The sequence below is a fragment of the Lycium ferocissimum genome, unplaced genomic scaffold (assembly GCF_029784015.1).
Source record: "Lycium ferocissimum isolate CSIRO_LF1 unplaced genomic scaffold, AGI_CSIRO_Lferr_CH_V1 ctg9700, whole genome shotgun sequence".
NCBI classification, from domain to species: Eukaryota; Viridiplantae; Streptophyta; class Magnoliopsida; order Solanales; family Solanaceae; genus Lycium; species Lycium ferocissimum.
This window is the reverse complement of record NW_026727849.1, coordinates 11689-35649: the sequence shown is the minus strand read 5'-3', so window position 1 is coordinate 35649 and position 23961 is coordinate 11689. Positions and strand designations below refer to the sequence as shown.

Genomic DNA, 23961 nt, shown 5'->3' with positions numbered 1-23961 from the left:
ATATATATATATATATATATATATATATATATATATATGCATTTAAAATGTTTTGCTCATGTTATACGTTTCTTCATGTCAGATAATATTCATGGTCATGTTCAACTTACAGATACAATTTCAGTTTCAGTTCTGTTATTTTATGTGCCATGCTTATTTCATTCAGTTGCTTTACATACCAGTATAGTTCAAATGAATTGAATTCCCCTTTTGTTTGCTTGGGGTCCTACATTTAACGATGCAGATTACAGGATGACGGGTCAGCTCGTTAGGACTTTGCACGTACCAGCTATTGGTGAGCCCCATCTCATTCGGGGTTTTATCTTTATTTATTTATTGTCAGTTATGCAGTAAAGGTATGCCGAGGGCTTTATCCCGGTAAACATTTTTGCAGTCAGACTCATATCAGAGGTTTCACAGACTAGACTAGATTAGTTCGGTTATGCCATGTCAGATATTCACAGTTAGTAGCTAGTATTGGCTCAGCATTTATTATTGATAAGAAATGATATGTTTTGATGACACTACAAACCCTAAGGAACCAGATACAATTAGGTTCATCTGTCTGAACTTAGTTAACCTTATGATATCTCATATGCTGCTTGTCTAACATGCTTCTTGAAGGATTAGATGCCTGCAGGAATTCCTCATATATGATAGACCAGATATCTTGTATTCGTAAAGACCGATGGGGATCGAGTCTTAGCTTTGCTCAGCAACAATGCAGTTGTAGAGCTATTGACAGTGTATCTAGTACTTACAACATGTTCGAAGAACAGATGAAGAACCAGGTTCCTCCAGATAAAGGTTCTGGTCACTGAAGCTGAAAGTCCAAATCCACAACTATAAAGTGAGCTACCGAAAAGACAATGGGGTGCGGTACAATGCAACGGTACCTCATCAAGGCCGATTGATTAACGGTCCGGATTTCATGAGTGGCCATCTCTACTCTCTCTCTCTCTTTCTCTCTCCGTTTATATAAAAATATCATCTTCCAAGAGAAGAATCATTCTTGCACAATCCGAAAATTACTCCATCCAAAGTGCAAGTCTTCACCTTTCAAGGTGTTTCTCAAGAATAGAGCCACAGCAACCCGAAGGACCGTCCAGAACTGAAGATGTTTTAGGTCCTTAGGTTGTTGAGTCTTTGTTCTTTTGTGCTTAAACTGTAAACCTACTCTTCTATAAAAAGAAGTTGTTTGTAGGTGTCCTAAATTCTCAAGGTTGCTTCCACAAGCTTTTGAGTGGTACACTAGGCTAGAGTTAGCTTAGTTGTATTTGTCTGTGGCTTGAGTTAATCATTGTCGTGAATTCTGAAAGGGTTCCTTTGAGTGGTACACTAGGCTGGGGTAAGTCTAGGTGTATTAGTGTGCTTGGCTAGAGGTAGTCAAGGGTGAGGGTTGCATAAGCGTTATTGTAAGGGTGAGAGATTATGGGAGTTAATTCCTAACTTACGATAGAGTTTTAACCTGAGTTGCTTGGTTAGTGGAGTTGAAATCCTACCGGGGTAGGTTGTGATTTTTAATCCCTTGAGAAAGGATTTTTCCACGTAAAAATCTTGTGTCGATTCTCGTACTGCATTGCATAAGGGAACTGGTACACGACCAGGTCCCTCATATACTGTTTGGTGGACGCATGGCCTACAACAATTGGTATCAGCGCAGGTATCTTTCTAAAAAGTTAACATCTAGAAATGATCTCCATCACGACTATTTCACCAAATCTGGAGAAAAGAGAATCTATCACAAGACCACCAAGATCTAACATAGAATATCATGGATGGTGGAAGAAGAGAAGGCATAACTTTTCATGGCTGAGGATCGAAGCCGTGAGACATCATTTGTGATGGACCTTATGTTCCTATGAAAAGTTGCTGGGCTAGATCTAGGACTGGTCAAAAGGTTGAGAAGGAGCTAAGAGCTGACCGACCCAGTTTCCAGAAAAAGGAAGAAGGTGCTGCCTGCATGGACAAAAAGAAGCTTAGACTCACCTTTTCTATCATTGTATGAGATTTAAGATACCTTGGGTTCTAAGATCAAATGAGTAAATCCGGTTGCAGGTTTGAGTGAGAAGAGGCAGCCAAAAGTTACATGAAAAGAGACTGCTCGAAGCATATAACTGAGAGAATGGATTATTCCCCTCATTCAAGGACTTTTAAGTGGGAGTGTGCTCTTTTTGAAATGAAGCTGAACAGGAAGCACTTTGGAAGATAGGAGATGGTTTTGATCAAGCTCAAATTTTTACCATTCCTCAAATTTCCTCATGCTTGGCTATGTTAAGAGGAAAGGTAAAATGTTAAAAGGTGTTTTTCAGTGGCATCGAACTCACTCTTGTACAGTCACAGGTCACACGCGAGGCAGGGTCAGGACAACACAAGCATAAGTGACATTGCACAACTCAGAGCTCTTGCCTTGTCTTCAAAATTGTCAAGGGACGTGGTCCCTATGACTCAGGTTAGTAGTCTCTTCAGTGCTTAATATGCCTTGAACTGTCTAGAATGCAATGTCATTAAGACTCTTCTGCTTCCTATTCCAAATTAAGCCCTTTAAATGCCTGTACATCCTAAACTTCTTCGTACTTCAAAAGAAAACCTTTCCTTCTTCAAATCTTGCCAAAAATTTCACCATATCTTAAATCTGAATTGTCCTTCCTCAATCCCCGAAATCTAAACCCCACCATATCACTACCAGATCCCAAAACTAGTCTGACTCTGGTAAGCCCCACTTCCATCGATCATTCGAGAACAAATAAAGGACTCTATGAGCCCTATGTAGATCTTCTCCTTGATGACTCTAAATGAGGGGGAGAAAAACAGATCTAATATTATGAAAGTGGAACTGAAATCGTTAAGGGATTTGTAGAGGCCTTGAAGGCAAAAGAAATTGGTGAAGGAATTTAGAAGGATTTGATGACTAAACTGATGAAGGGAAAGGAACATATTAGGGAAGAAATGGATGCAATCCGCAAGGCATACAATCCATTGGAAGAAAGGTATCTATCACGAGTAATCCTTGTAGTAGTGCAGAAGATATATCATGCATATATGCTCTCTGTGAATCACAACGATCCTAACATGACAGACAATGATGGAAACACCTTCCCAGATACTGTGATAGATACTAAGATGTGCCACCTTATGGAGCTTAATGTTTACTGGTATAGCCATGCTAAAATCCGAGGTACTGGCCGTCCAGCTCATTACCATGTACTGGTTGATGAGAACGGATCCGTTACAGCTACAAACTGGCTATGCTACATATGCAAGGTGCACACGTTCGGTATCCATGAATCCACCAGCCTCACATTTGGTTACCCGTTGTGCACGATATTACATTCAGGATGATGTGGAAATCATGGAGAAATGAAAATGCTCAAGAAGTCAAAGGGACCAGGTCTCAGTGGTGCTGCAAAGGAAGGTGACTCTTAGCTAAAGACTGAAAATCTTTGTCTAGATCCACTAATCCTTAGTTTTTGAGCCCCTCCTAGTCCCCTGAATATCTAACCCTTTGTATTATATCGCTTAATGACTATGGCACTCATGGCAGTTTAAGCACCATATTTTGTACTAACTAAGACAACTATGTTTTTTATATACTTAATCTAATCTAGGCAATTACTCTGATTTGTGCAATGATCTTAATACTTGTTGTTACTATTCTTGATTATATTATGTTGCCCTAGTGGTCACGAGTTAATGCTACTGAACTTCTGGTTGGCTTGTGCTACTTTTATTACTATTTTCAATGATGCTAAAAGGGGGGAGAAAATAAAGGGGTGGGAAAGGGAGGAAGAATAATGTGAGAGACAGTTTGTCATCATCAAAAAGTGGGGAAATGACTATATATATGTTTTGATGATTGTTAAACCTGGTGAAACCAGAGAGAGCGAGAAACCCGGTCTTCAATATGGCCTTTCCATACATCTCACAGTCTCAAAAATATAATCGATATATGTGAAAGAGACATGTACGAAAGATAAGGGAAACTATGAAAAAGGGAAAGAGGACTGTAAGCTGGGCAAGTGAAAGACTGATCCGCAGGGGGAACGAGTGAGAATTTAGTTCTGAGGGAGAACTTTGTCTATGAGTTTATCATCATCAAAAAGGGGGAAATTGATATGTCATGACATGTTTTGATGATTTGACAAACCTTACTCAAAGAACCAGAATACTACTATGTATCTCGAGGTCTGAGTCTCAGGGGGGAGCAAATGAGGTATCTAGCTAAGGGATCTGGTCCTTAGGGGAAATACAAAGGATGTCGCTTTGTCATCATCAAAAAGGGGGAAATTATAAGAAATGATATATTTTGATGACACGACAAACCCTAAGGAACCGGATACAATTAGGTTCATCTGTCTGAACTTAGTTAATCTTATGATATCTCATATGTTGCTTGTCTAACATGCTCTTTGAAGAATCAGATGCCTGCAGGAATTGCTCATATATGAGAGACCAGATATGCTGATTCAGAAGGACCAAATGGGATCAGGTCACCAGCCTGCTCAGCCAACAATGTAGCTGTAGAGCTATTGACAATGCATCTAGTACTTACAACGTGTTCGAAGAACAGATGAGGAACCAGGTTCCTCCAGATAAAGGTTCTGGTCACTGAAGCTGAAAGTCCAAATCCAAAACTGTAAAGTGAGCGGCTGAAAAGTACAATGCAGTTTTACAACAATACCTCATCAAGGCCAATTGATTAACGGTCTGAATTTCATGAATGGTCATCTCTATTCTCTCTCTTTCTCTCTCCGTGCATATAAAGACATCATCTTCCAAGAGAAGAATCATTCTTGCACAATCCGAAAATTGCTCCATCCAAAGTGCAAGTCTCCACCTTTCAAGGTGTTCCTCAAGAACAGAGCCATAGCAACTCGAAAGACCAGGTCCAGAACTGAAGATGTTTTAGGTCCTTAGATGTTGAGTCTTTGTTCTTTTGTGATTAAACTGTAAACCTACTCTTCTATAAAAAGAAGCTGTTTGTAGGTGTCCTAAATTCTCAAGGGTGCTTCCACAAGCTCTTGAGTGGTACATTAGGTTAGAGTTAGCTTAGTTGTATTAGTGTGTGGCTAGAGTTAGTCACTGTGGTGAATTCTCAAAGGGTGCCTTTGAGTGGTACACTAGGTTGGGGTAAGTCTAGGTGTATTAGTGTCACGACCCGACTAGGGGGCCATGACGGGTACCCGGAGCTTACTACCAAGCACCACTCATACTGCTAGTCATCATACTTATTCTCAGATTTATCTATTGCTCCACACCTCTAGTCGTAAGGAAAACCATTTTCGATTTCAAGCATATCTACACTTATATACATAAGCCCTTCGGCTATATATATATATATATATACACACACAATGAGGAAAATTGTGAGACCATAATACCCACACATATGTATCTACGAGCCTCTACTAGGGTACTAGACATAAGGACGGGACAGGACCCCGTCATGCCCAAATATGTATACAAAATAATATCTCGAAATAGCACCTCAGGAATAATGGAGTGCTCTCGTAAATCTGCTGATCAGCTCCTATGAATCCGGGTCGCCTCCCTGTCTACCTGTGGGCATGAACACAGCGTCCAAAAAGATAGGACGTCAGTACGAGCATTGTACTGAGTATGTAAGGCATGGAAAGAAGCTGGCATAATAAAGAAATCATGATCATGAGGTGAAGATATAACCTGCTTAGCCTTTAAGAATAAATGCATTTCATACATATCACCTATATCAACATATCACATGTACCATCGTCGTTAACCCGCGTCCGGGTAACCATCATACGGCGCCCACTAGTGGTGTCATGTCCAGTCCTCTAGGCACGGTGTAATCATAAGCAGCCCGCCTTTGCGGTGATATGTCTAGCCTTCTAGGCACGGTGGAATCGTATGCAGCCCGCCTTCGCGGTGACATGTCCGGCTTTCTAGGCACGGTGGAATCTCATCATCATATACATATCATAGGCCTATCATAACCTTATCATCATCATCCATTCATCATGAAATATGCATTAGAACTCATGGATTGTCTATAACTATGTCGGGGTGACGTAAGGTCGAGAACCCCCGATTCTATTATGGGAAAATTATAATCATCATACCTCACCTTGAAGGAACTAGCATCATAAGGTGGGTCTAGTAATAAATGAATAGCATTAAAGGGTAGTATAAGGATCATTAGCTTCGTAAGAGTATCGTATCATAAGCTTTAGGATCTCTAGGCTTTAAACTCATCATCATCATTATCATATTCATGACGTATTTCTTATCTTTATATCGTAAAAAGCTCTTTATCAACATTGACTCGTAGTTCATGGACGTAAGAAAGTCATGGAGAATAAGGATAGTCATATCATAAGAATCATGCCTTAGAAGGAAGGGACTAGCCTTACATACCTTTTCGTTTAGCTACTCTATCGCTTGAACATGCTCCTCCAACGTTCACGTTTTTACCTTCAAGAGAGTTTTTGTACTAACATTAGATAATCGATAACTTAAGCATGCTTGACTAAAGCTAGAGAAAATCGGGCAGCACTTCCCTTGTTTATACAACTTCCTCCATATCATATATCAACTCCCAAACGTCAATAATAACATTCATAATATCATAAGCAACAATCTTTATTCACCTACATTATCCAAATCTCCCAATTTCACTTCAAATCATCCATAACCATGGTCATAGTACAATATTACGTTCACCGCTGTATAATGTTTCTCCCATGTTCTCAATGCCATTTATAACATATTTATAATCAAAACATATCAAGAATAATGATTCATTCTAAGCTACTACTCAAAGGTGTCACTATCCTCATATTTATGACCCATCTTCCACCTCCTTTCATAATCTAAGTCTTTCAACCCCTCAATACCCTAAACAACATGAAATGATCATAAAACTTACCTTTGATAGTGTGGGAATGAGATTTGAGTGGAAACACTTCACTTGAACAAAACCCTAGTTCCACTTCTAATGAGATTTCTTGTCTTGGATGAACCCTAATGAGTTTCTTGCACTTGATTCTCTTGGATTTATGATATGAACCTTTGATTTCCTTTGTATTCTTGAAGATGAAGTATGTGGAACCCTCTAGAAGTCTTGAGAGAGATGGAGAAGTGGAAAGAATGAGAAACTAAGAGTGGGAATATCATTTTATACTTGAACTTAACTCAGCCCGTCGGGACTTCCACGGACACTTATACGGTTCATACAACACTATGCGGTCCGTATAAGTGACCGTAATTCACCATCAGAGAAACAACATTTCTGTTGGGTGTTATATAGACCGTATAAAGTTATACGGACCATATAAGCGGTCGTATAACCCCACTTCTCTGAAATTGTTTCCGTCGTTCATTTGATCTCTAACCCTTATGTAACCTTCTTAACACTTGTTTAACACTTCATTAGCAATCTAAGGGGCGTTACAACTCTTCTTTAAGACATCATTAGGTCAACATTGGCTCGGTACTTTACGAAACTTTTCCAAAACACAATATATACTTTCCCTTCCTTAAGGAACTTTCTCTTCTTACTTCCAACGTCTTTGGAATCTTAATTAGAATCGTTAAATAACCTTCCTTACTTGTAGAAACATTGCATACTTTTTACCCTGCGTTAGTCTATTTACTATGCAACGACATGGAATTTTCCGAGGTGTAACAATTAGTGTGCTTAGTTAGAGGTAGTCAAGGGTGAGGGTTGTATAAGCGTTATTGTAAGGGTGAGGGATTATGAGAGTTAATTCCTAGCTTATGATAGAGTTTTAACTTGAGTTGCTCGGTTAGTGGAGTTGAAATCCTATAGGGGTATGTTGTGTTTTTTAATCCCTTGAGCAAGGACTTTTCCACATAAAAATCTTGTGTTGATTCTCGTACTGTATTGCATAAGGGAATTGATACACGACCAGGTCCCTCATATACTATTTGGTGGACGCATAGCCTACAACAATTATATATTTTCAGACTTATGATTATTTAATCTCATGTTTTACTCTCACCATGCATGTTTATATCATATTCCGTATTAGGTCATGCCCCATATTGATTCAGCTTGCCATGTGATTTGGTCGGTCACATGTAGCATGGCGCCGAGTGCCGCGTCATGCCCAGGCTATGGTTCGGGGTGTGACAAGACAACTTCGAGGGCCTTCTCAGTAGGTTGCATAGGATCAGCGGATAGTCGGCAAGCTTTATTTGTTCCGGACTTGCCTGGTCTTTTGGGCATGATATTATGTTTACGTTTATGTATATCTTGGGTATTACGGGGCCATGTCCCGACCACTATGTTATATTATGCTCACTCCTAGAGGCTCATAGACAGGTGTTATATGTACAGATGTTACATGTGGCCTTGCCGTCCTTAGTTTGGTACTAGTGTTGTTGTTGTGGCCTTGTTGGCCATGTGATCATATGTAGATATTAGTGGTAGCCTTGTCGGCTTGCGTTTATGTAAGTATATTACTGTGTTGGGCCTTTTCTGTGTACAGGTGATTCTTTTACGATATACACATGTCGTATGATTTATCGTAGTTGTTATAAGTTGAATATGTTGAATGCACACCAAGTGGTACTCGACAGGTAAAGCCGGGTGCCTGTTATGTCCTATGGTTTGGGGTGTGACAGTTAACTTCAAGAAGACGAAGAACCCGAGCTTATCAAGAATAATCATTAAGCTCTTCAATTTGTCTAGGTTAGGTTTTATTATGGTTCTATCTATATATCCTTGCGAGTATTGTGTAATACGTGTTCGTTAGTTAAATTGTTGTCATAGGCGGACTGTTCAGGGAACAAGTCCTTCGGTTAACTGGAACCTTTATAAGGTTCCTGATTAGTAGATAATTAGGGTAAATCCTATAAGAGATAGGTCGTACTTTTTTACTCAATTGAGTAAGGAGTTTTTCACGTGAAAATTCTTGTGTTGATTTTATATTCTGACCCATTACCTTCTTGCATAGGTACTCTCAATAACCAGATTCTTAGAGTGTATTGGAGTAGCGTGATCCTAACAGAGACATTCTTTTTGAAACACGCTAAAAAGGAAAGTAAGAGACACAATTTGAAACATAAGGAGTATATATTATCCATGCACTCGTACTGCTTATTTATGTCTTTATGCATTACCAATGACTTTTAAAAAAATTGTCCCAAAGGTAAGCTGGAAGGGCGGGTCGTTGATCTTGCTGGGTCATTAGACTCATAAGTGATGCGGGTGTGCAGGTGTAATAGGTGGTGATCCTGTAGCTGACTGGTGACTCTAACTTTTATCAATCCCTTCTAGTTGCGATGAGTCACTATTGAATCATCGCAACTACTTCTTCTTTAGCAGATTTAATATCTTATTTTCGAGTTGCATCTTTTGTATTCTAGATATTAATAGCTCCATGACTTGGTAACTTTTGGCTTGTATGGGTAGGCTTATGTCGTTGACTTTCCGCATTTTTATATATACTAGTGTTTGGACATGTATGTTGCACGTGCCATGAAAATAGTACAACTGACAATAAATATGATACATATTACTTAATAATTTAAAATAAATGCTTATAAAAGTGTAAAATTTCTGGCCGAGCACTAAAGTGGCTCAAATATCCCTTTTAATAGTAATTATATATAATTTCAAGAAATCAAATATCCCTTTTAATAGTCATTACATATAATTCATGGAAAGCTTGTCTATGATATTTATTCTTTCTATCCTCTTCCAATAACTTATAATTACAGTAATTGAAATAGTAATCTATGCTGGCCGAGCACTAATGTGGCACTTTAAAAGTTTAATACTTACATGACTCATTTGCATTATCTTTAAAGTTGTTAATTAAAAGTACACTTATTTTTGAAATGTATTTACTATTATGTACATTATTCTTAAAAAAACACTATTTATTATAAAGTGTATTTATTATTTGTACATTATTGTTATTGGAATAGTGTTTTCTTAAAGGGCAAAAATGTCGTTCAATATTTTAATGACATTTTCATTATTCAGCTTAACCTTATATATATATATATATATATATATATATATATATATATATATATATATATATATATCGTGTGTGTGTATTGAGACAATTATGAGTATCAATTTCTTTTGCATCAATTTCTTCTTCTTTGTTCTTCAATTAATACATGTTATAGATTAGAAGGTTCGCTTTATGGGTAGTAACTCGTCAGGTGCCTTGTCGCGATCTACGTGTTAAATTTGGATCGTGACAAATTTGGTATCAGAACTCCGTGTTTTCAATTTCATTAGAGTCATCAATTTCATTGGAGTCATGAAACAATGTCTAGTATAGCCTCACGAATCGATACAAAGACGTCTGTACTTATCTTTGAGGTTTGCACAGACATTTTAGAAAGGTTTTCCTTCTTCTGAATCTTATCATGCTACAATGTTGATTAAAACAATAACCCTTATTTTATTTCTTGAACATAAAGTTATGACACGTTCGTCTGCATCTGCCAAGTGAGGGGGTGCAACAACAACATGAGGCACATTGAGGGCTGGGGAGGGGGAGAGCCGGGTCACAAGGACGGACTCCAACAGAACCTCCCGCCATGGATGTAGATAAACCTCCAGTCACTAGTCATGCACCACCCAAGCCGCCGACAAAGGAGGAGGTTTAAGTCATTCCACTGGATGAGAAAAGGCGTCTTTCTCCGAGAAGGCCTATAGCTATAAAAAATTTGTTACAACTTCCAATCAAGATGATGTGACACATCTATATGGTTAACATTGATGCTTTATGTATAATATTTTGCTTCATGGTTTCTTCTTCGCATGATTAATATCTGCATTAATTATGTAGAATTTTACGTATTAATTATTTATGCATAACAGAATGCTGATATTTGCACTATGTAAATTAAAACTACTAACTAACAAAAGTAACCTTTCCTATAGATCAATATTTCATATTGTTAGAATATAAAAAAATGTATCTTAAAATGCACATTATGTAATAATTTTTAGTATACCAAATCATATATTCATTAAAAAAATAATTCCTCTATTGTAATTCACGTATTTATTTTACACTTCATACAGCATTAATTTTTGCAAACTAATTACTAAAAATAGCTTGCTTCTAAACCAAAAGATCCTAAGAAATACTCACCAAATTCCTGCTCGCTTCCTTATTTGGAGAAGAAAGAAAAAACGAAAATGCTCGAAAAGGCATAGGAAAATGAAATGAACTCTTCTCCTGGATGCAACTCTAATTAACAAAAACTTGTTACATTTGTTTCTTCATTAAAACCCATTTCCAGTATCTCCAAATCGTTACTTTCGTCAACTCAAAGTCTAGATGGATTTCTGGCAGAAGGCTCGTAATTTCGCAGAAGAAGCAGCAAAACGAACCCAAGAATTCACAAAAGAAGCCGCTAATCGTTCACAAGAACTAACCATTGGTTCTTCCAAACTCTCCGACGTCGTTCTAGAAGCTTCCAAAAGATCCAAAGAATTCGCCGTTGAAGCTTCCAAGCGATCCAAAGAAATTGCCGTCGAAGCTTCCAAACGATCCAAAGAAATAGCCGTTGAAGCTTCGAAACGCGCAGATGTAATTGTTACGGAAGCTTCTAAACGCGCTGATCAGATCAAAATCGACGCGCTTAAACGCGCTGAACAGATCAAGTTTCAAATTCCGTCTTCATCTGCGCCTCAAACGGCGTCGTTGGATGCACCTACGCCTGCTGATCTCGAGAAATTTGGAGTTACGGATGACTTGAGGGAATTCGTTAAGGGGATTACCATTAATACCTTTAAGGATTTTCCAATTGAAGGTAATTAATTTACTCTACTTGAATGAGAGGGGTGAAAATGTACTACTTAGGGGTTGTTTGGTAGCTGGTTAGGAGTCTTGTTATTCATGTAGTAAAAACCCACATGTATAAGTTATGAGCAAAAATTTTATGCAGGATAGAAAGTGGAATAACTAATACATGAATATGTTATCAGGAAATCTATGTACTCCATTATTTATGCAGGATAGACAATGGAATCACTAATACATGAATAAATAAACCCTGACAACTAATCCCTCCATAAAATAATACATAGATTCTCTCATAACTAATCCCTGCATTCCTAATACCTGCATAACTAACCAGCTATCAAACGACCCCTTATTGTACTGGAACAACTATATTATTTCAATTTCTGAGTTCATTTGATTGCTGAAAGAAGTAAAAATGATTGAAAATTGGATCAGTGAGTTCTCTATGATGAATGTAAAAGAGAAATTCAACAGATTGAGGATATTACATTTTGTTACGTCACAATTGCAATCTAATTTTTCTGATTGTAGGAAATGCGAAGAAGATCTCTTTTCTAGTTGTTTTTGTGTTTTGCTATTTGGGGAACTATTACTGTGGTCCTGGACATATAAAATGTTTTAGGGCAGAAGTAAATATGGAACTACAAAGAAGAGACTGCTAGAAGCTCTAAAGAAACCAGGTTTATTTATTTAGTTATGCAAGGTTTTATACTGACAAGAACATGTTCACATTGTTTTGTAGTAACCTCTACATTCGTTACGGTAGTTTCATTTCATTTATTTGAGATTACTACATGTATAAATTTTCTTTCGAGTAACCCCTACATTTGTCACGGTGAGTCATTTCATTTCATTTATTTGAGATTACTGCATGTATAATTTTACACATGCATAATGATGACACGGTGTATAGAGCAAAACCAAGTATGTTCAGGAAAATGTTTTATAATGTTCCGCTCTAGCTTGAGGTGAAGCTTATAATTAGATCGTTGAGTTAACATTTGAAGCATGTGAGAGTGACAGTATTAATTTTTAAAGGTGGTAGTACATTAGCATTAACCTAGAAATCCATTGGTTCATCTATAACCCAGCCTCGCAAATTAGATCTACAATAGATGCACGACCTTCTTTCATTTCACCAGGTCCAGCTACTAGTCTTGACAACCAATTGTGTGTTCTTACTGGTGGAAAATCCTAACTGTGTTTATATTCTACAGAATCACTGTTTATCATGCCATTTGTAGATTTTCTTAACATTCAAATGGTTCAAACAGGCAATAGGCTTAATCAGCCTCATCCTTCTTGGAAGTGATGAGATATATAAATGTCATTGTGCTTGTTTCTGGATTAAGCACCCTGCAAAATTTGCAAATGGAACATGCCAAGTCCAAAGCATGGCAATTGGGACGCTGTTGGTTGCACCTCTTATAGGAGCTGCAAAGTTAGAATGATATGGGAGAATTTAGATAAAATCATGAAGCGTTGACAGTTAGCTAAAGAAAGTTCTACTATATTGAAGCAACTATTTGCTGTTCTCATTTCTTGAATTCTAATAGCGAAAACAATTTCTATGTAAATTAAATTGAATCCATATCTTTTTGAGATCCTCATCTCTTGCATTAATTTATAGAGCATGCCATTTGTAGTTCTTGGCAACAAACTTGTTAAAGATTGTGATTTCCCTCATTTATCAATAACTACTCTATTATGCCTCCATACCAAGCTAGTTGGAGTCGGCTATGTGGATCCTTAATATCCAAACACTCCATTTGGAGCAGTTTAATTCCAACTCAATAAACTATTAGGAGGATTTATTATAAATAGACTTGTTTTATACCACAATCCTCCTCCTTAATCTACGCTTGGAACTGTGGGGCCGTCTATTTGAGCAAGCTCTCATAGGCAGTGTTCTTCCCATTATTTATAAGAAAAGATTGTGATTTACCTTACAATTTCTAATGATTCTTCTATGCTTAATCACACTTTCCTTTGTTTCTCTCTTTTCGGTCGCCTATTCTTTTTTTAAAAAAAAAAAAAAAAAAAAAACTAGTTTAATTGAAGTATGTCTCTGCGTGCAGATGATTCAGTGATCTCTGATATTCCTACAGTCTCAAATGTTCGGCAGGATCTTACAGAATTTCAGGAAAAACACGCAAAATTTGTTCTTTCATCTGTTAAGGTATGACTTCTGTTGTTCCTTATAACAAAAGGGGGTATGACTTTTGTTGTTATCATGCTCACAGAGTCGATCAATCAATAAACTACATCTTAATTCCAAACCAGCTCGGAGTCAGCTATATTAATCTTCTATATCCATTCTGGACTAATCTGTCTCATTTCATAAGATACAGGTCGGAACATATTGGTGAATTCAATATTAAGATAATTACATTAGTTTTAAGTTCGTCATCAACCTATTGTATCTCCTCTCATTTATCTGTACTCGGTACTGGTTATTCTTTGCGGAACTCACATAGAGTTACCCGCTCAGAGTTATTAGTTAAGAAGGAAATCAGTCTTATGCAGTTATGCTTAATCAAGCCTAAATCTTAAAGGTCTCAACTTTTGTTGCTTTATTTGCTGTTTTTTGTTTAGAAGGTCCACTGTCTGTCCTGTTTGAAGTTTGTCATATGCTATTCTGATTTTTGCTGCTGAACCATATCTTTTTTGATCTTGAGGTCTATGGAAAGGGACAAAACTGTTCAGAATGTGGGATTTTTGTCTGTTAAAGGAAAACAAAAGTGCTTTTTTTTTTCTTCGAAAAATTGTTATTGTTAGTAAGAGCATTACTCCCTAGACCCTACTTGTGGGATTAAACTGCACATGTTTTGCTGTTGTTAGTGAGAGCATTATTATGGTGTGTTTGCAGGAAATTTCAAAGCTAAGATATGAGTTATGCCCGCGCATAATGAGGGAGAGGAAGTTCTGGAGAATCTACTTTATTCTGGTTAGCAGTCATGTGGGCCCGTAAGTACCTCACTAGAGATCTTTCATTTCATGTCACATACTAATCTCTTATGCAAACTTACCTGATTCTATCACTACTTTTGGAGTACGTTGTGATGTTACGCAGAATCATGTTGGCTTTATAATTGGGTACAGGTTTCACTATAAAAGAGCTGACGTAATTTAGTCAGGATTAAGGGGTGAAAATTTTGACAGTTTATTAAGAAGAGAGTTTAGCCTTTCCGAGGGTTCCAATAGTGGGAATGGACTAGGCTAATTGTTTGAGGATTACAGACTAGTGTTGTTCTCATTTCGTCTGACGCTATGGAAGGGCATGTGCTGAGCTGAATTGTTTTTCTTAACCAGAGTCTTTTCATTTACCTTATTTCACTGATAAGAAGCACATTCATAAGAAGACAGTATAGTGGTAGAGGGTGTGATTGTCTCATTGGTAACAAATACTAAGGATGTTAGTGTGAAAATAAAGCTTCTTAGCTCCTTGGTAAATCTGAAGGTGTATCTGCACGAAATGTAATCACTGCTTTACACCTTCAAAAGCCATATATATTAATCATTCTACACATTCTATTTGTTGGTTCAGGACATGTAGGAATGTCATCTTGAGAAATGATTGCCTTGAGCTTAAGCCACGCAAGTAAAGATTTGTTAAAACTCAATCTAGAGCATTCGGGTGATCCTCTGCACTTTCTCTGGTGAACCCACAAAATCCAAAAGGAGATAACCATTTAATGGTGGTTGAAGATCTCTTATAAGATTAGACAACCTTGACCAAAAACCCTAAACAAAGGCTAGTGCACGAGTAATTAAAATGGAATAACAAATTTTCTTTCTAAAGATAATTCATGAATGTGCTGGACTTTGAATGCATGGGGTTGTTCTCACAAGATAATTTTTCAGAATAGGGGGATGGCATTATGCAATAGATGCCATTTATGTGTGGTTGGCACGAAATTTGTCAACCAGCTATTCATTCACTGCAAGTGGCTTCACAACTGTGGCAGCTCTTCCTCATTATGTTTGTAGTTAAGTGGTGTATGCCCAGAACAGTTGAGGAGAGAAACAAGATATGGGACATAGTCTGCATCTGCTGCATCCTGTCGAAGGAGCGAATCAGAGGGTTTCTTACAGCAAAGCTGAGGAAATTTCTAAGTTTAAAGTGCTTATGTATTTCCTGAGCGGCCAAAACCCAGGTTAGGACAGTGGGAGGTGACTTAGAACACTTCTCGATTGTGATGGGGTTTGCACCAGGGATTAACCCTTAGCCCGTTCCCTTTGGTATTAGTGATGTACGAATTGACACGACATATTCAAGGGAGGTGCTTTGGTGTATGTTATTCACGGATGACATAATATTGATTAATGAGACGTGCGGTGGAGTTAACGATAGGCTGGAAGTTTGGAGAGAGGCCCTAGAGTCTAAAGGTTTCAAGTTAAGCAGGACTAAGTCAAAGTACCTAGATTGCAAGTTCAGCGACGTAACGCATGAGGTAGAGGTAGAAGTGAAGATTGATGTACTAGTCATACCCAAGAGAGAAAGCTTCATGTATCTTGGGTCCTTAATTCAAGGAGACTGGGCGATTGACGATGATGTTGCATATCGTATTGGAGCGGGGTGGGTGAAATGGAGGCTCGGTTGTGGGGTATTGCACGATAAGAATGTGGCGCCAAGGCTTAAAGGTAAGTTCTACAGAGTGGTGGTTAGACCAGAGTGGTGGTTAGACCAACACTTTTGTATGAGGGAGAGTGCTGACGAGTCAAGAACACCCACGTTTAGAAGATGAAAGTAGCGGAGATGAAGGTGCTCAGATGGATTTGTGGGCATACATGAGTAGGAACGAAGTTATATGGGGCAAGGTGGGAGTGGCCTCCGAGGCGGACAAGATGAGGGAAGCGAGACTGAGATAGTTCGGGTACGTAAAGGGAAAGTGCGAGAATGCGCATTTGAAGAGGTGTGAGAGATTGGCTGTAGCAGGAGTTAGGAGAGGTAGAGGTAGAGGTAGGCCGAAGAAGAACTGGGGGAGGTGATTAGACAGGACATGTCATAGCTTCAGCTGACTGAAGACATGACCATAGATAGGAAGATATGGGGGTCAAGGATTAAGGTAGTAGGTTAATAGGTAGTTGAGTGGTTTCCTACTTTTACTAGTATGATTTAGGTATCGGTAGTTTTTTTTCTCTCCAATGTGTATTAATATCTGTTGCTGCACTTATTTTGTATATTGTTATTTTGCTATCTCATTTTTTTCTTTCAACCCTGCATCGGTACATTTGTTTTGAGCCGAGGGTCTATCGGAAACAACCTATCTACCCCACAAAGGTAGGGGTAAGATTTGCATACATCCTACCCTCCACAGACCCCACTTGTGGGATACACTGGGTATGTTGTATTTATTTCCCGTTTGGCTTTTTGGTGTAAAATGAGTAATGTCAATGATGTGAAAAGCATAATGAACTTTCTTAGAGCCCGTTTGGATTGGCTTATAAGTTGCTTATAAGCTGTTTTCAACTTTTTTGAGTGTTTGGCTGGGCAGCTTAAAGCCATTTTGTGCTTATAATAAGCCCAAAAATATAATTGGGCCCGTTTGGCTTAGCTTATCTAAAGCAGCTTATAAGCCAAAAAAAATAAGTTGGGGCCCAACTTTTTTTTTTTTTTTGGCTTATAAGTATAAGCTGTTTCCAGCTTATAAGCTGCTTTTTTTAAGCCCATCCAAACAGGCTCTTAGTCTCCTAGCTAGAAAGGGAACTATAGTAATCAGGCGTAGACACTTCACACTATCTCAAATGCCTTTTTACTTAATATATGTTACTTATTAATAATAATAATTCATGAATTTAGGGATAATTCCTTTATTGATGCAACAAATTGGTGGTGTTAACACATCAATGAAGACCTTGTGGATGCTTTAAAGTTTAAACTAAGAGCGAGCTTTGCCTCCCAAATAACAAGGTGATACATTTTAAATAGCTAATAGAGGCGTATAGCTGCTTTCCAGGAAAGTGAGGTCCATGGTAAAATAGTCAGAGTATTTGGTTCAAAATGCCTAAATATTTAAGACCTCAATTGTTTTTTTATAATCGTGGTGTCCAGACTAGCTTACGCGCACCTCGATTAATTCCACGGGATACCTACTACCTCCCACCGTCTCAAGAGCCGGGTAGCCTTGTCCACCAAGGCTTGGAAGAAATCACCTAGTGTTTTTGCCTCCAGTATGCAGGGGCGAATTTAGGTGTAAAAAATGGGGCACGTGAACCCATGATCGCTCGGCAAAATTAGATATATTATGTACATATTTTTTAGAATTGATCTAATATTATTTGTTGGAACCCATGCTCCAAAAGGGCTGAATAGTGCACTTGGTTGAATGTTGAGTTATTTAACCCAAGGAATAGGGGTCGAATCCCATCAAATACCTTTTTTTTTCGGAAAAGGGCCAAATATACCCCTGTACTATTGAAAAAGGGCTAAATATACGGGCTAAATATACCCTTCGTTATACTTTGGGTCTAAATATACCCCCTGCCGTTATACTTTGGGTTCAAATATACCCCTCCACAGTTAAAGTTGACCCCAATCCTACATGGCATTAATATTTTAATAAAATAAATATTATGTGGCATGCCACTTCACTTACAAACCCAATTTTACCCCTCCCCTCCCCTCCCTATCTTCTTCCACCACACCTCCCTCTAGTACTGCCGTCCTTATGCCCACCACCATTGCTGGTGTAATTTTTAAAGCAAAACGAAGAAACATAACATTTTGCTTTAATTTACAAAATTTGGACAGAATCACGAAAGGCTAGTGATGTATTTTGCTAGAGAAAATCATTAGTGACGAGACTTCAGAACTTAGAAACAATTCTTCTCAAAATGTTCTTTTTTTCAATTTGGGTGTTTTATAGTGCTCAAACTATGATACTTATAACTTATCTATATTAGTCTCTTGCATACTCAAATATTTCAAAGCAAACATTAACTGAACATACGGATAGATTTTGCCTCAAAAAACACATCTCAACCTGCCTAAAGCATTAACAGGAACAAACCTATGTAAAGTTTATCGAGTACAAACTCAAAAGAAACTCTTGCAATATTTCCCAAGCAAAAAATGAAAAGACAACAAAAGGCACACCATCTATATCTCATAACTTGATTCCTGTTCTAACATTAACTACGAATATATATGGACAAAATGAAGTTTTTGTTCTGTCAGTGATCCCCTTTTAAAATTCTTCGGATACTAATTTCCTGTTAAAGAACGTGATGGCTTATGAAATGGGTCCAGGTACAAATACTCAATTATACAAAAGGAAAGACAGAAGAAGAAGAGGAGATCTTGAGGACACAAAGAGAGTAAAATTGTCAGCAGGATCTCCCCTCAAACATGGCCTTAGCAAGTGGGATCTTCTTTAGTGTTATTTCGGTGGCCCTCTACAAGAAGAGGAATGAAACAGTAAAGTTTGCTTTCAGATTTACAAGGAAACACAATACAGTAGCAGGGATTCCCCAATAATTAATGGTGGTGGGCATAAGGACGGTAATAGTAGAGGGAGAGGTGGTGGTGGAAGAAGATAGGAAGGGGAGGGGTAAAATTGGGTTTGTAAGTGAGGTGGCATGCCACATAATATTTATTTTATTAAAATATTAATGCCACGTAGGATTGGGGTCAACTTTAACTGTGGAGGGGTATATTTGAACCCAAAGTATAACGGCAGGGGTATATTTGGACCCAAAGTATAACGAAGGGTATATTTGGCCCTTTTCCGATAGTACAAGGGTATATTTGGCCCTTTTCCGTTTTTTTTTTGGTCCCTTTTTAGTGGTGCACTCATGCTTTAAAAATTCTAGATTTGCCACTGCCAGTCTCCACTGAGAGTTGAACTTGAGACCTCATGGTTCTCAACCCACTTCATTGACTACTAGGACACACTCTTGGGTGCGACAAACCTCAATTTCTTGTCAGTACAAGTATGCTTTCTTGGTTTTACCCCATATATAGTAGTGATAGCTTCACTAATTTAGGTTACATCTGAATTAGGTACGAAAGGAAATACATGGAAGAGGCTGAAACAAAATCTGTTGAAAAGGCACAAGTTGAGAGTGAGAAGGAAGTTTCATCAGCTGGAACAACTTCTAAACCAGTCGTTGAGGCAGCAGCCCAGAAAAATAAGAAGGCAACCTCATCAGACCAGGATTTGGATGTTTTTCTCCTTGGAGAAGACAGCGATGATGGGCCAGGTACTCTATTTACACTTCAACTATTTTCCAACAGTGGATTGTTCTTTCCTTGTTTGCTTAATTCAGGAAAGATATAGTTTTGTAGTCAATCTTTCTTTCCCTGCTCTTTGCATGTGTAAGTTTTCTAACAAAAGGAAATCAAAAGGAAACAAATAAGAAGTAAGATTAGACTGAACATACCAACTTCAGTCCTTTGCAATATATTATCTAGGTGTCATTTTCCCTTTTTAGTACAAGGCATTATTGGATTGATACAAACTTTTTGAACAATTATAGTCCATAGTAACTCTGATAATTGTATACCTGACCTTTTCAAAATAATAATGTTAATATTCTGATAAAAAAGATAATAGTAGTAACGGTTGTAAATGTTCCTCTGTTTCTTGCTAAATTTTAGTTTGCAACTTTGCATACAGTTTATGTGTCCACTCCACTCAAGATTGTGACCGTAATCTGTTGCCATCATGGATTAAGAAAATAATTCTAGAAAGCGATGCAGTTATATTTAGTTGTCCTGGATCTGCAATTACCATCTCTGCTTGTCATCATTTAGGTTTTATGTTCTTCAAATAGTACTTAGAATAAGTAGTACTATATGCATACACATATGCACAAAGATCTGCAAGACAATTTCAGAAAACCCAATCAAGAGCATAAAACTTAAACATTTCCTTCTCCTTCACTAATGTTTTTGTGCATCTTTCGTTTCAAGCACAACTTCTTTTCACCAAATAACGTTCACCGTGGTTGATAACCCCGAGCCCATGCTTCCTGATAAAAGAAAAATAACGTTCACCACAATAAATTATGTCAAATGTCCACATAGCATTAGCAATCACATGAGTCATCTCCATTTTTCTTTGCAGAAGCTTAAAATGTCCACACTATTAACCACCAAAAACTGGTCTTATTTCTGTGTTTTAGAAGTAATGTACACACTAACTTTATGAGTCTCATTATAACTTCTGTTTTATTTTATATTTCATGTGTTTTTCAAGATTGAATATGTCGTTCATCTTTAGATTTGCTTTTCTTGTTGCTGTTGATGAATCTGAATTTTTGGTTGGGGAAATTAAAGTAAACTTACCAGAAATTCTGAATGATCAAGTTGCAGCACATTGACTGTCTATTTCATTTGTCAGATGATGGGGATGATGCCTTCGATGATGACTTTGACAAGATATAGATTGGTGAGTCTTATTTAATCTGTTTTAGAACAAATACTTTACCAGTGACTTATGTGTCTCCCCCCTCAAATAACGTAAGTTGAAAGTTGAGCCATAAGTCAGCAACTTTAACACTTTCTAATGGTAGGGTGTAGGGAACTTTTATTATGTAAAACAAATACTAAAGGCGGACAATCTATGTAGTGGATAACCTAGCCCTCTGTGTATTTATGTTAGTTGAGAAGGTTGGGAGGGGCAGGGGGGTTGCACCACAGCTCAGGGTGGACTCTTGCTGCTATCTTTGAGCTTTCCCTCTATGATATGGGTGCATCTATGCGCAATGCATACGTGGACATCATTTGGAAGTATGAGACTAAATATCCATATGATATGATCAAAATGCTATTAGTCACTCACAAAATATCGGTGAATCTATGCGCAATGCATATGTGGGCATCATTTGGAAGTATGAGACTAAATATCCATATGATATGATCAAAATGCTATTAGTCACTCAAAAATATATGCGCAATGCACATGTGGCATCATTTGGAAGTATGAGACTAAATATCCATATGATCAAAATGCTATTAGTCACTCAATTTTTTTTTCCAAAATTTGAAGAATAAAGCATATTAATCAAAATATTCTCTCAAAGATTTCCTTTATCAAAAAAAGAAAAAGAACGATTTCCCCAAATAATTTTCACAAGTCAAGGTCTTATGGTTTCTAGAGTGGGTTGGTTCTAGGCTTTACTTGTGTATGTGATAGTTCTGCTAACTTGGACAAGTCTGCAGGAAACTCTCAACGTTGGGAGTAAGTGCATAGCAATGGCTGCCTTCTGCTCGGAAAGTTTGGGGATGAAGGCCTTCTGGATGAGGTATTCCTATGGGAGCATGATAAAGCCAGCTACACCAATTAGTCAATACTCACCATATTCCCCCCCCCCCCCCCCCTTCGACGGTGGAGTTCTGCATTTTATTGTTCTTTATTTTGTGTTATATTCTTTACTGGAGATACAAAAGAGAAGATGGGAAATTGAGGTCAAATAGTATAGGATGGTATCTTGGAACTGTAAATTTGAATTTATTGTTATTTTCTTTTGTCTTTATGCTGTACTAGCATTAATTAGATATCTACTTCTATATAGTGAACAACCATAGATTCAAGCTGCTCTATTTAATTCAAGTGGTGCGTTATTTTCCCTATCCCAAGAACCGTTACAGTTATTTTGCCCTCAATATCCTTGGACGAGATTTGCTCATTCACATTTCATGTTTTCAATTCTTCCGAAAACTCATTTGACAAGACCATCCTTAGTTTTTCTCTCATAACGTTTAGATTCTCCAACTGTCCATTATGCAAATTTAAATAGATATAGAAAGCAGGGAGATGGTGGCGATGAAGAAGTTTGGGAAGCCGCAGAGGTGTGCTTCGGAGGAGCAAGAAAAGTGAATGTACATGGACTGAGCAACTACGGGTGAGAAGTTCGATAGGGAGTGAAAGAGTGAGTATACCTGTTGGTCCCGCACTTGTCATACAAAGGAGAAGGCCTCACACAACTGACTAATAACTCACACGGAATAAATTTCTCTAACAACATACGCAGTGTAATCCTACAAGTAGGGTTTGAAGAGGTAGGATGTATGCAAGCTTACCTTTTGTGAGGTAGAGAGGCCATTTTCAATAAACCCTGCTCACAAGAAAAGTTTTCAAAGCAAAATTTCTCAACAACTCGACCTATAATATTGTTGCAGACAAAAGGAAATAACTGGAATAAGGCTGGAATGTTAAAAACGGTTTAAAGGATTATATAATTTGCAAAGATTGAATATAGTTCACTACGAGTCAATTTCTTAAGAGAATTCACTGGGTGGGTTCATGGTTTGAGCAAGGCCAGATAAGACGTGACAATTTATAAAATAATGGCGAGAAGCAGACAAGGGACACTATGTTAGGTTTTTCTGAGTTGTAATTTTGCTAAACGTCTAATATTTTTAGACCTTTAACTGCTTTTCTTTTATCAGGGGAACCTTGTAGGTCTATTTGGCTGACTAACAAGAAGCTCATCTTAATTTCTACATCTTAGTATTTGGGTTCATGACTAGTGAGGGGAAAATCTTGGAAGTGTCAGGGTTAGTAATTTGAGTTTGAAATTTGGCACAATGAATTGGGGGGAGCAGAATCATCTTATCATTTTAAATGGCATATGATAGTACCTTCGCGTAGTCTGATACATGAATTAGTCTATAACAGTTGAAGTCACAAAGTTAGTTAACTCTTTCCAACTCTTTCCATTAGTTAGTTAGCCATGCCAGCAGGTTGTTAGGAATTAGTTAGTTGGGTAATTCAGTCAAATGACTGGTAGAGAGTTGTAATCAATCATTTGCTCATTGATTCCTTTCCTATAAATACTTGTAATACATTTTATTAGAGACATCTATGAAAATACAATACAGCTATCGCTCTACTCTATTTCTATGCCATTTCATTCCTTTCATTTCTATAGCTAGTTTACTCGAATTATCTCTGAATATTTCCTGGATTAGCACAGAATTCCTCGAGTTTTATTGAGCTTCTGCAATTCTATTAACATAGGTATTAGAGCATTTGGATTCTCGGCGTAAATGGCTAAAGGAACTAGGTCAAATGGGGATCAAACCTCCATTGATTCTCCACTAGAAGGTGGTGATGTACGAGAATTGTTGCAGAAACTGGTTTAAGATATTGAAACCCTCAATAGTGAAGTTGCATCATTGAAGAGATTGGACCAAACTATTGCCCAGTTGAACGTGCATATTGAAGGAATT

The 23961-nt window shown here is 37.7% G+C and overlaps 1 protein-coding gene and 1 long non-coding RNA gene across 3 annotated transcripts; both read left to right on the top strand.

Moving 5' to 3' along the window:
- Nucleotides 1–187: 187 nt before the first annotated feature.
- On the top strand, nucleotides 188–8486 carry LOC132046181 (uncharacterized). The gene is made up of 2 exons (XR_009412642.1): nucleotides 188–295; nucleotides 8084–8486. It is a non-coding gene; the product is annotated as an uncharacterized LOC132046181 (long non-coding RNA).
- Nucleotides 8487–11190: 2704 nt separating this feature from the next.
- Nucleotides 11191–22466, top strand: LOC132046180 (uncharacterized). 2 transcript variants are annotated; one of them, XM_059436744.1, is made up of 6 exons: nucleotides 11191–11787; nucleotides 13859–13959; nucleotides 14650–14747; nucleotides 19786–19985; nucleotides 21128–21175; nucleotides 21949–22466. In XM_059436744.1, the coding sequence occupies exons 1-5, from the start codon at nucleotides 11313–11315 to the stop codon at nucleotides 21169–21171; spliced, it is 918 nt and encodes a 305-aa protein (XP_059292727.1). In that variant the 5' UTR covers nucleotides 11191–11312; the 3' UTR covers nucleotides 21172–21175; nucleotides 21949–22466. The 2 variants fall into 2 exon arrangements, with proteins under 2 accessions (XP_059292727.1, XP_059292728.1); XM_059436745.1 differs by having other exon boundaries at nucleotides 21942–22466.
- Nucleotides 22467–23961: the final 1495 nt, after the last annotated feature.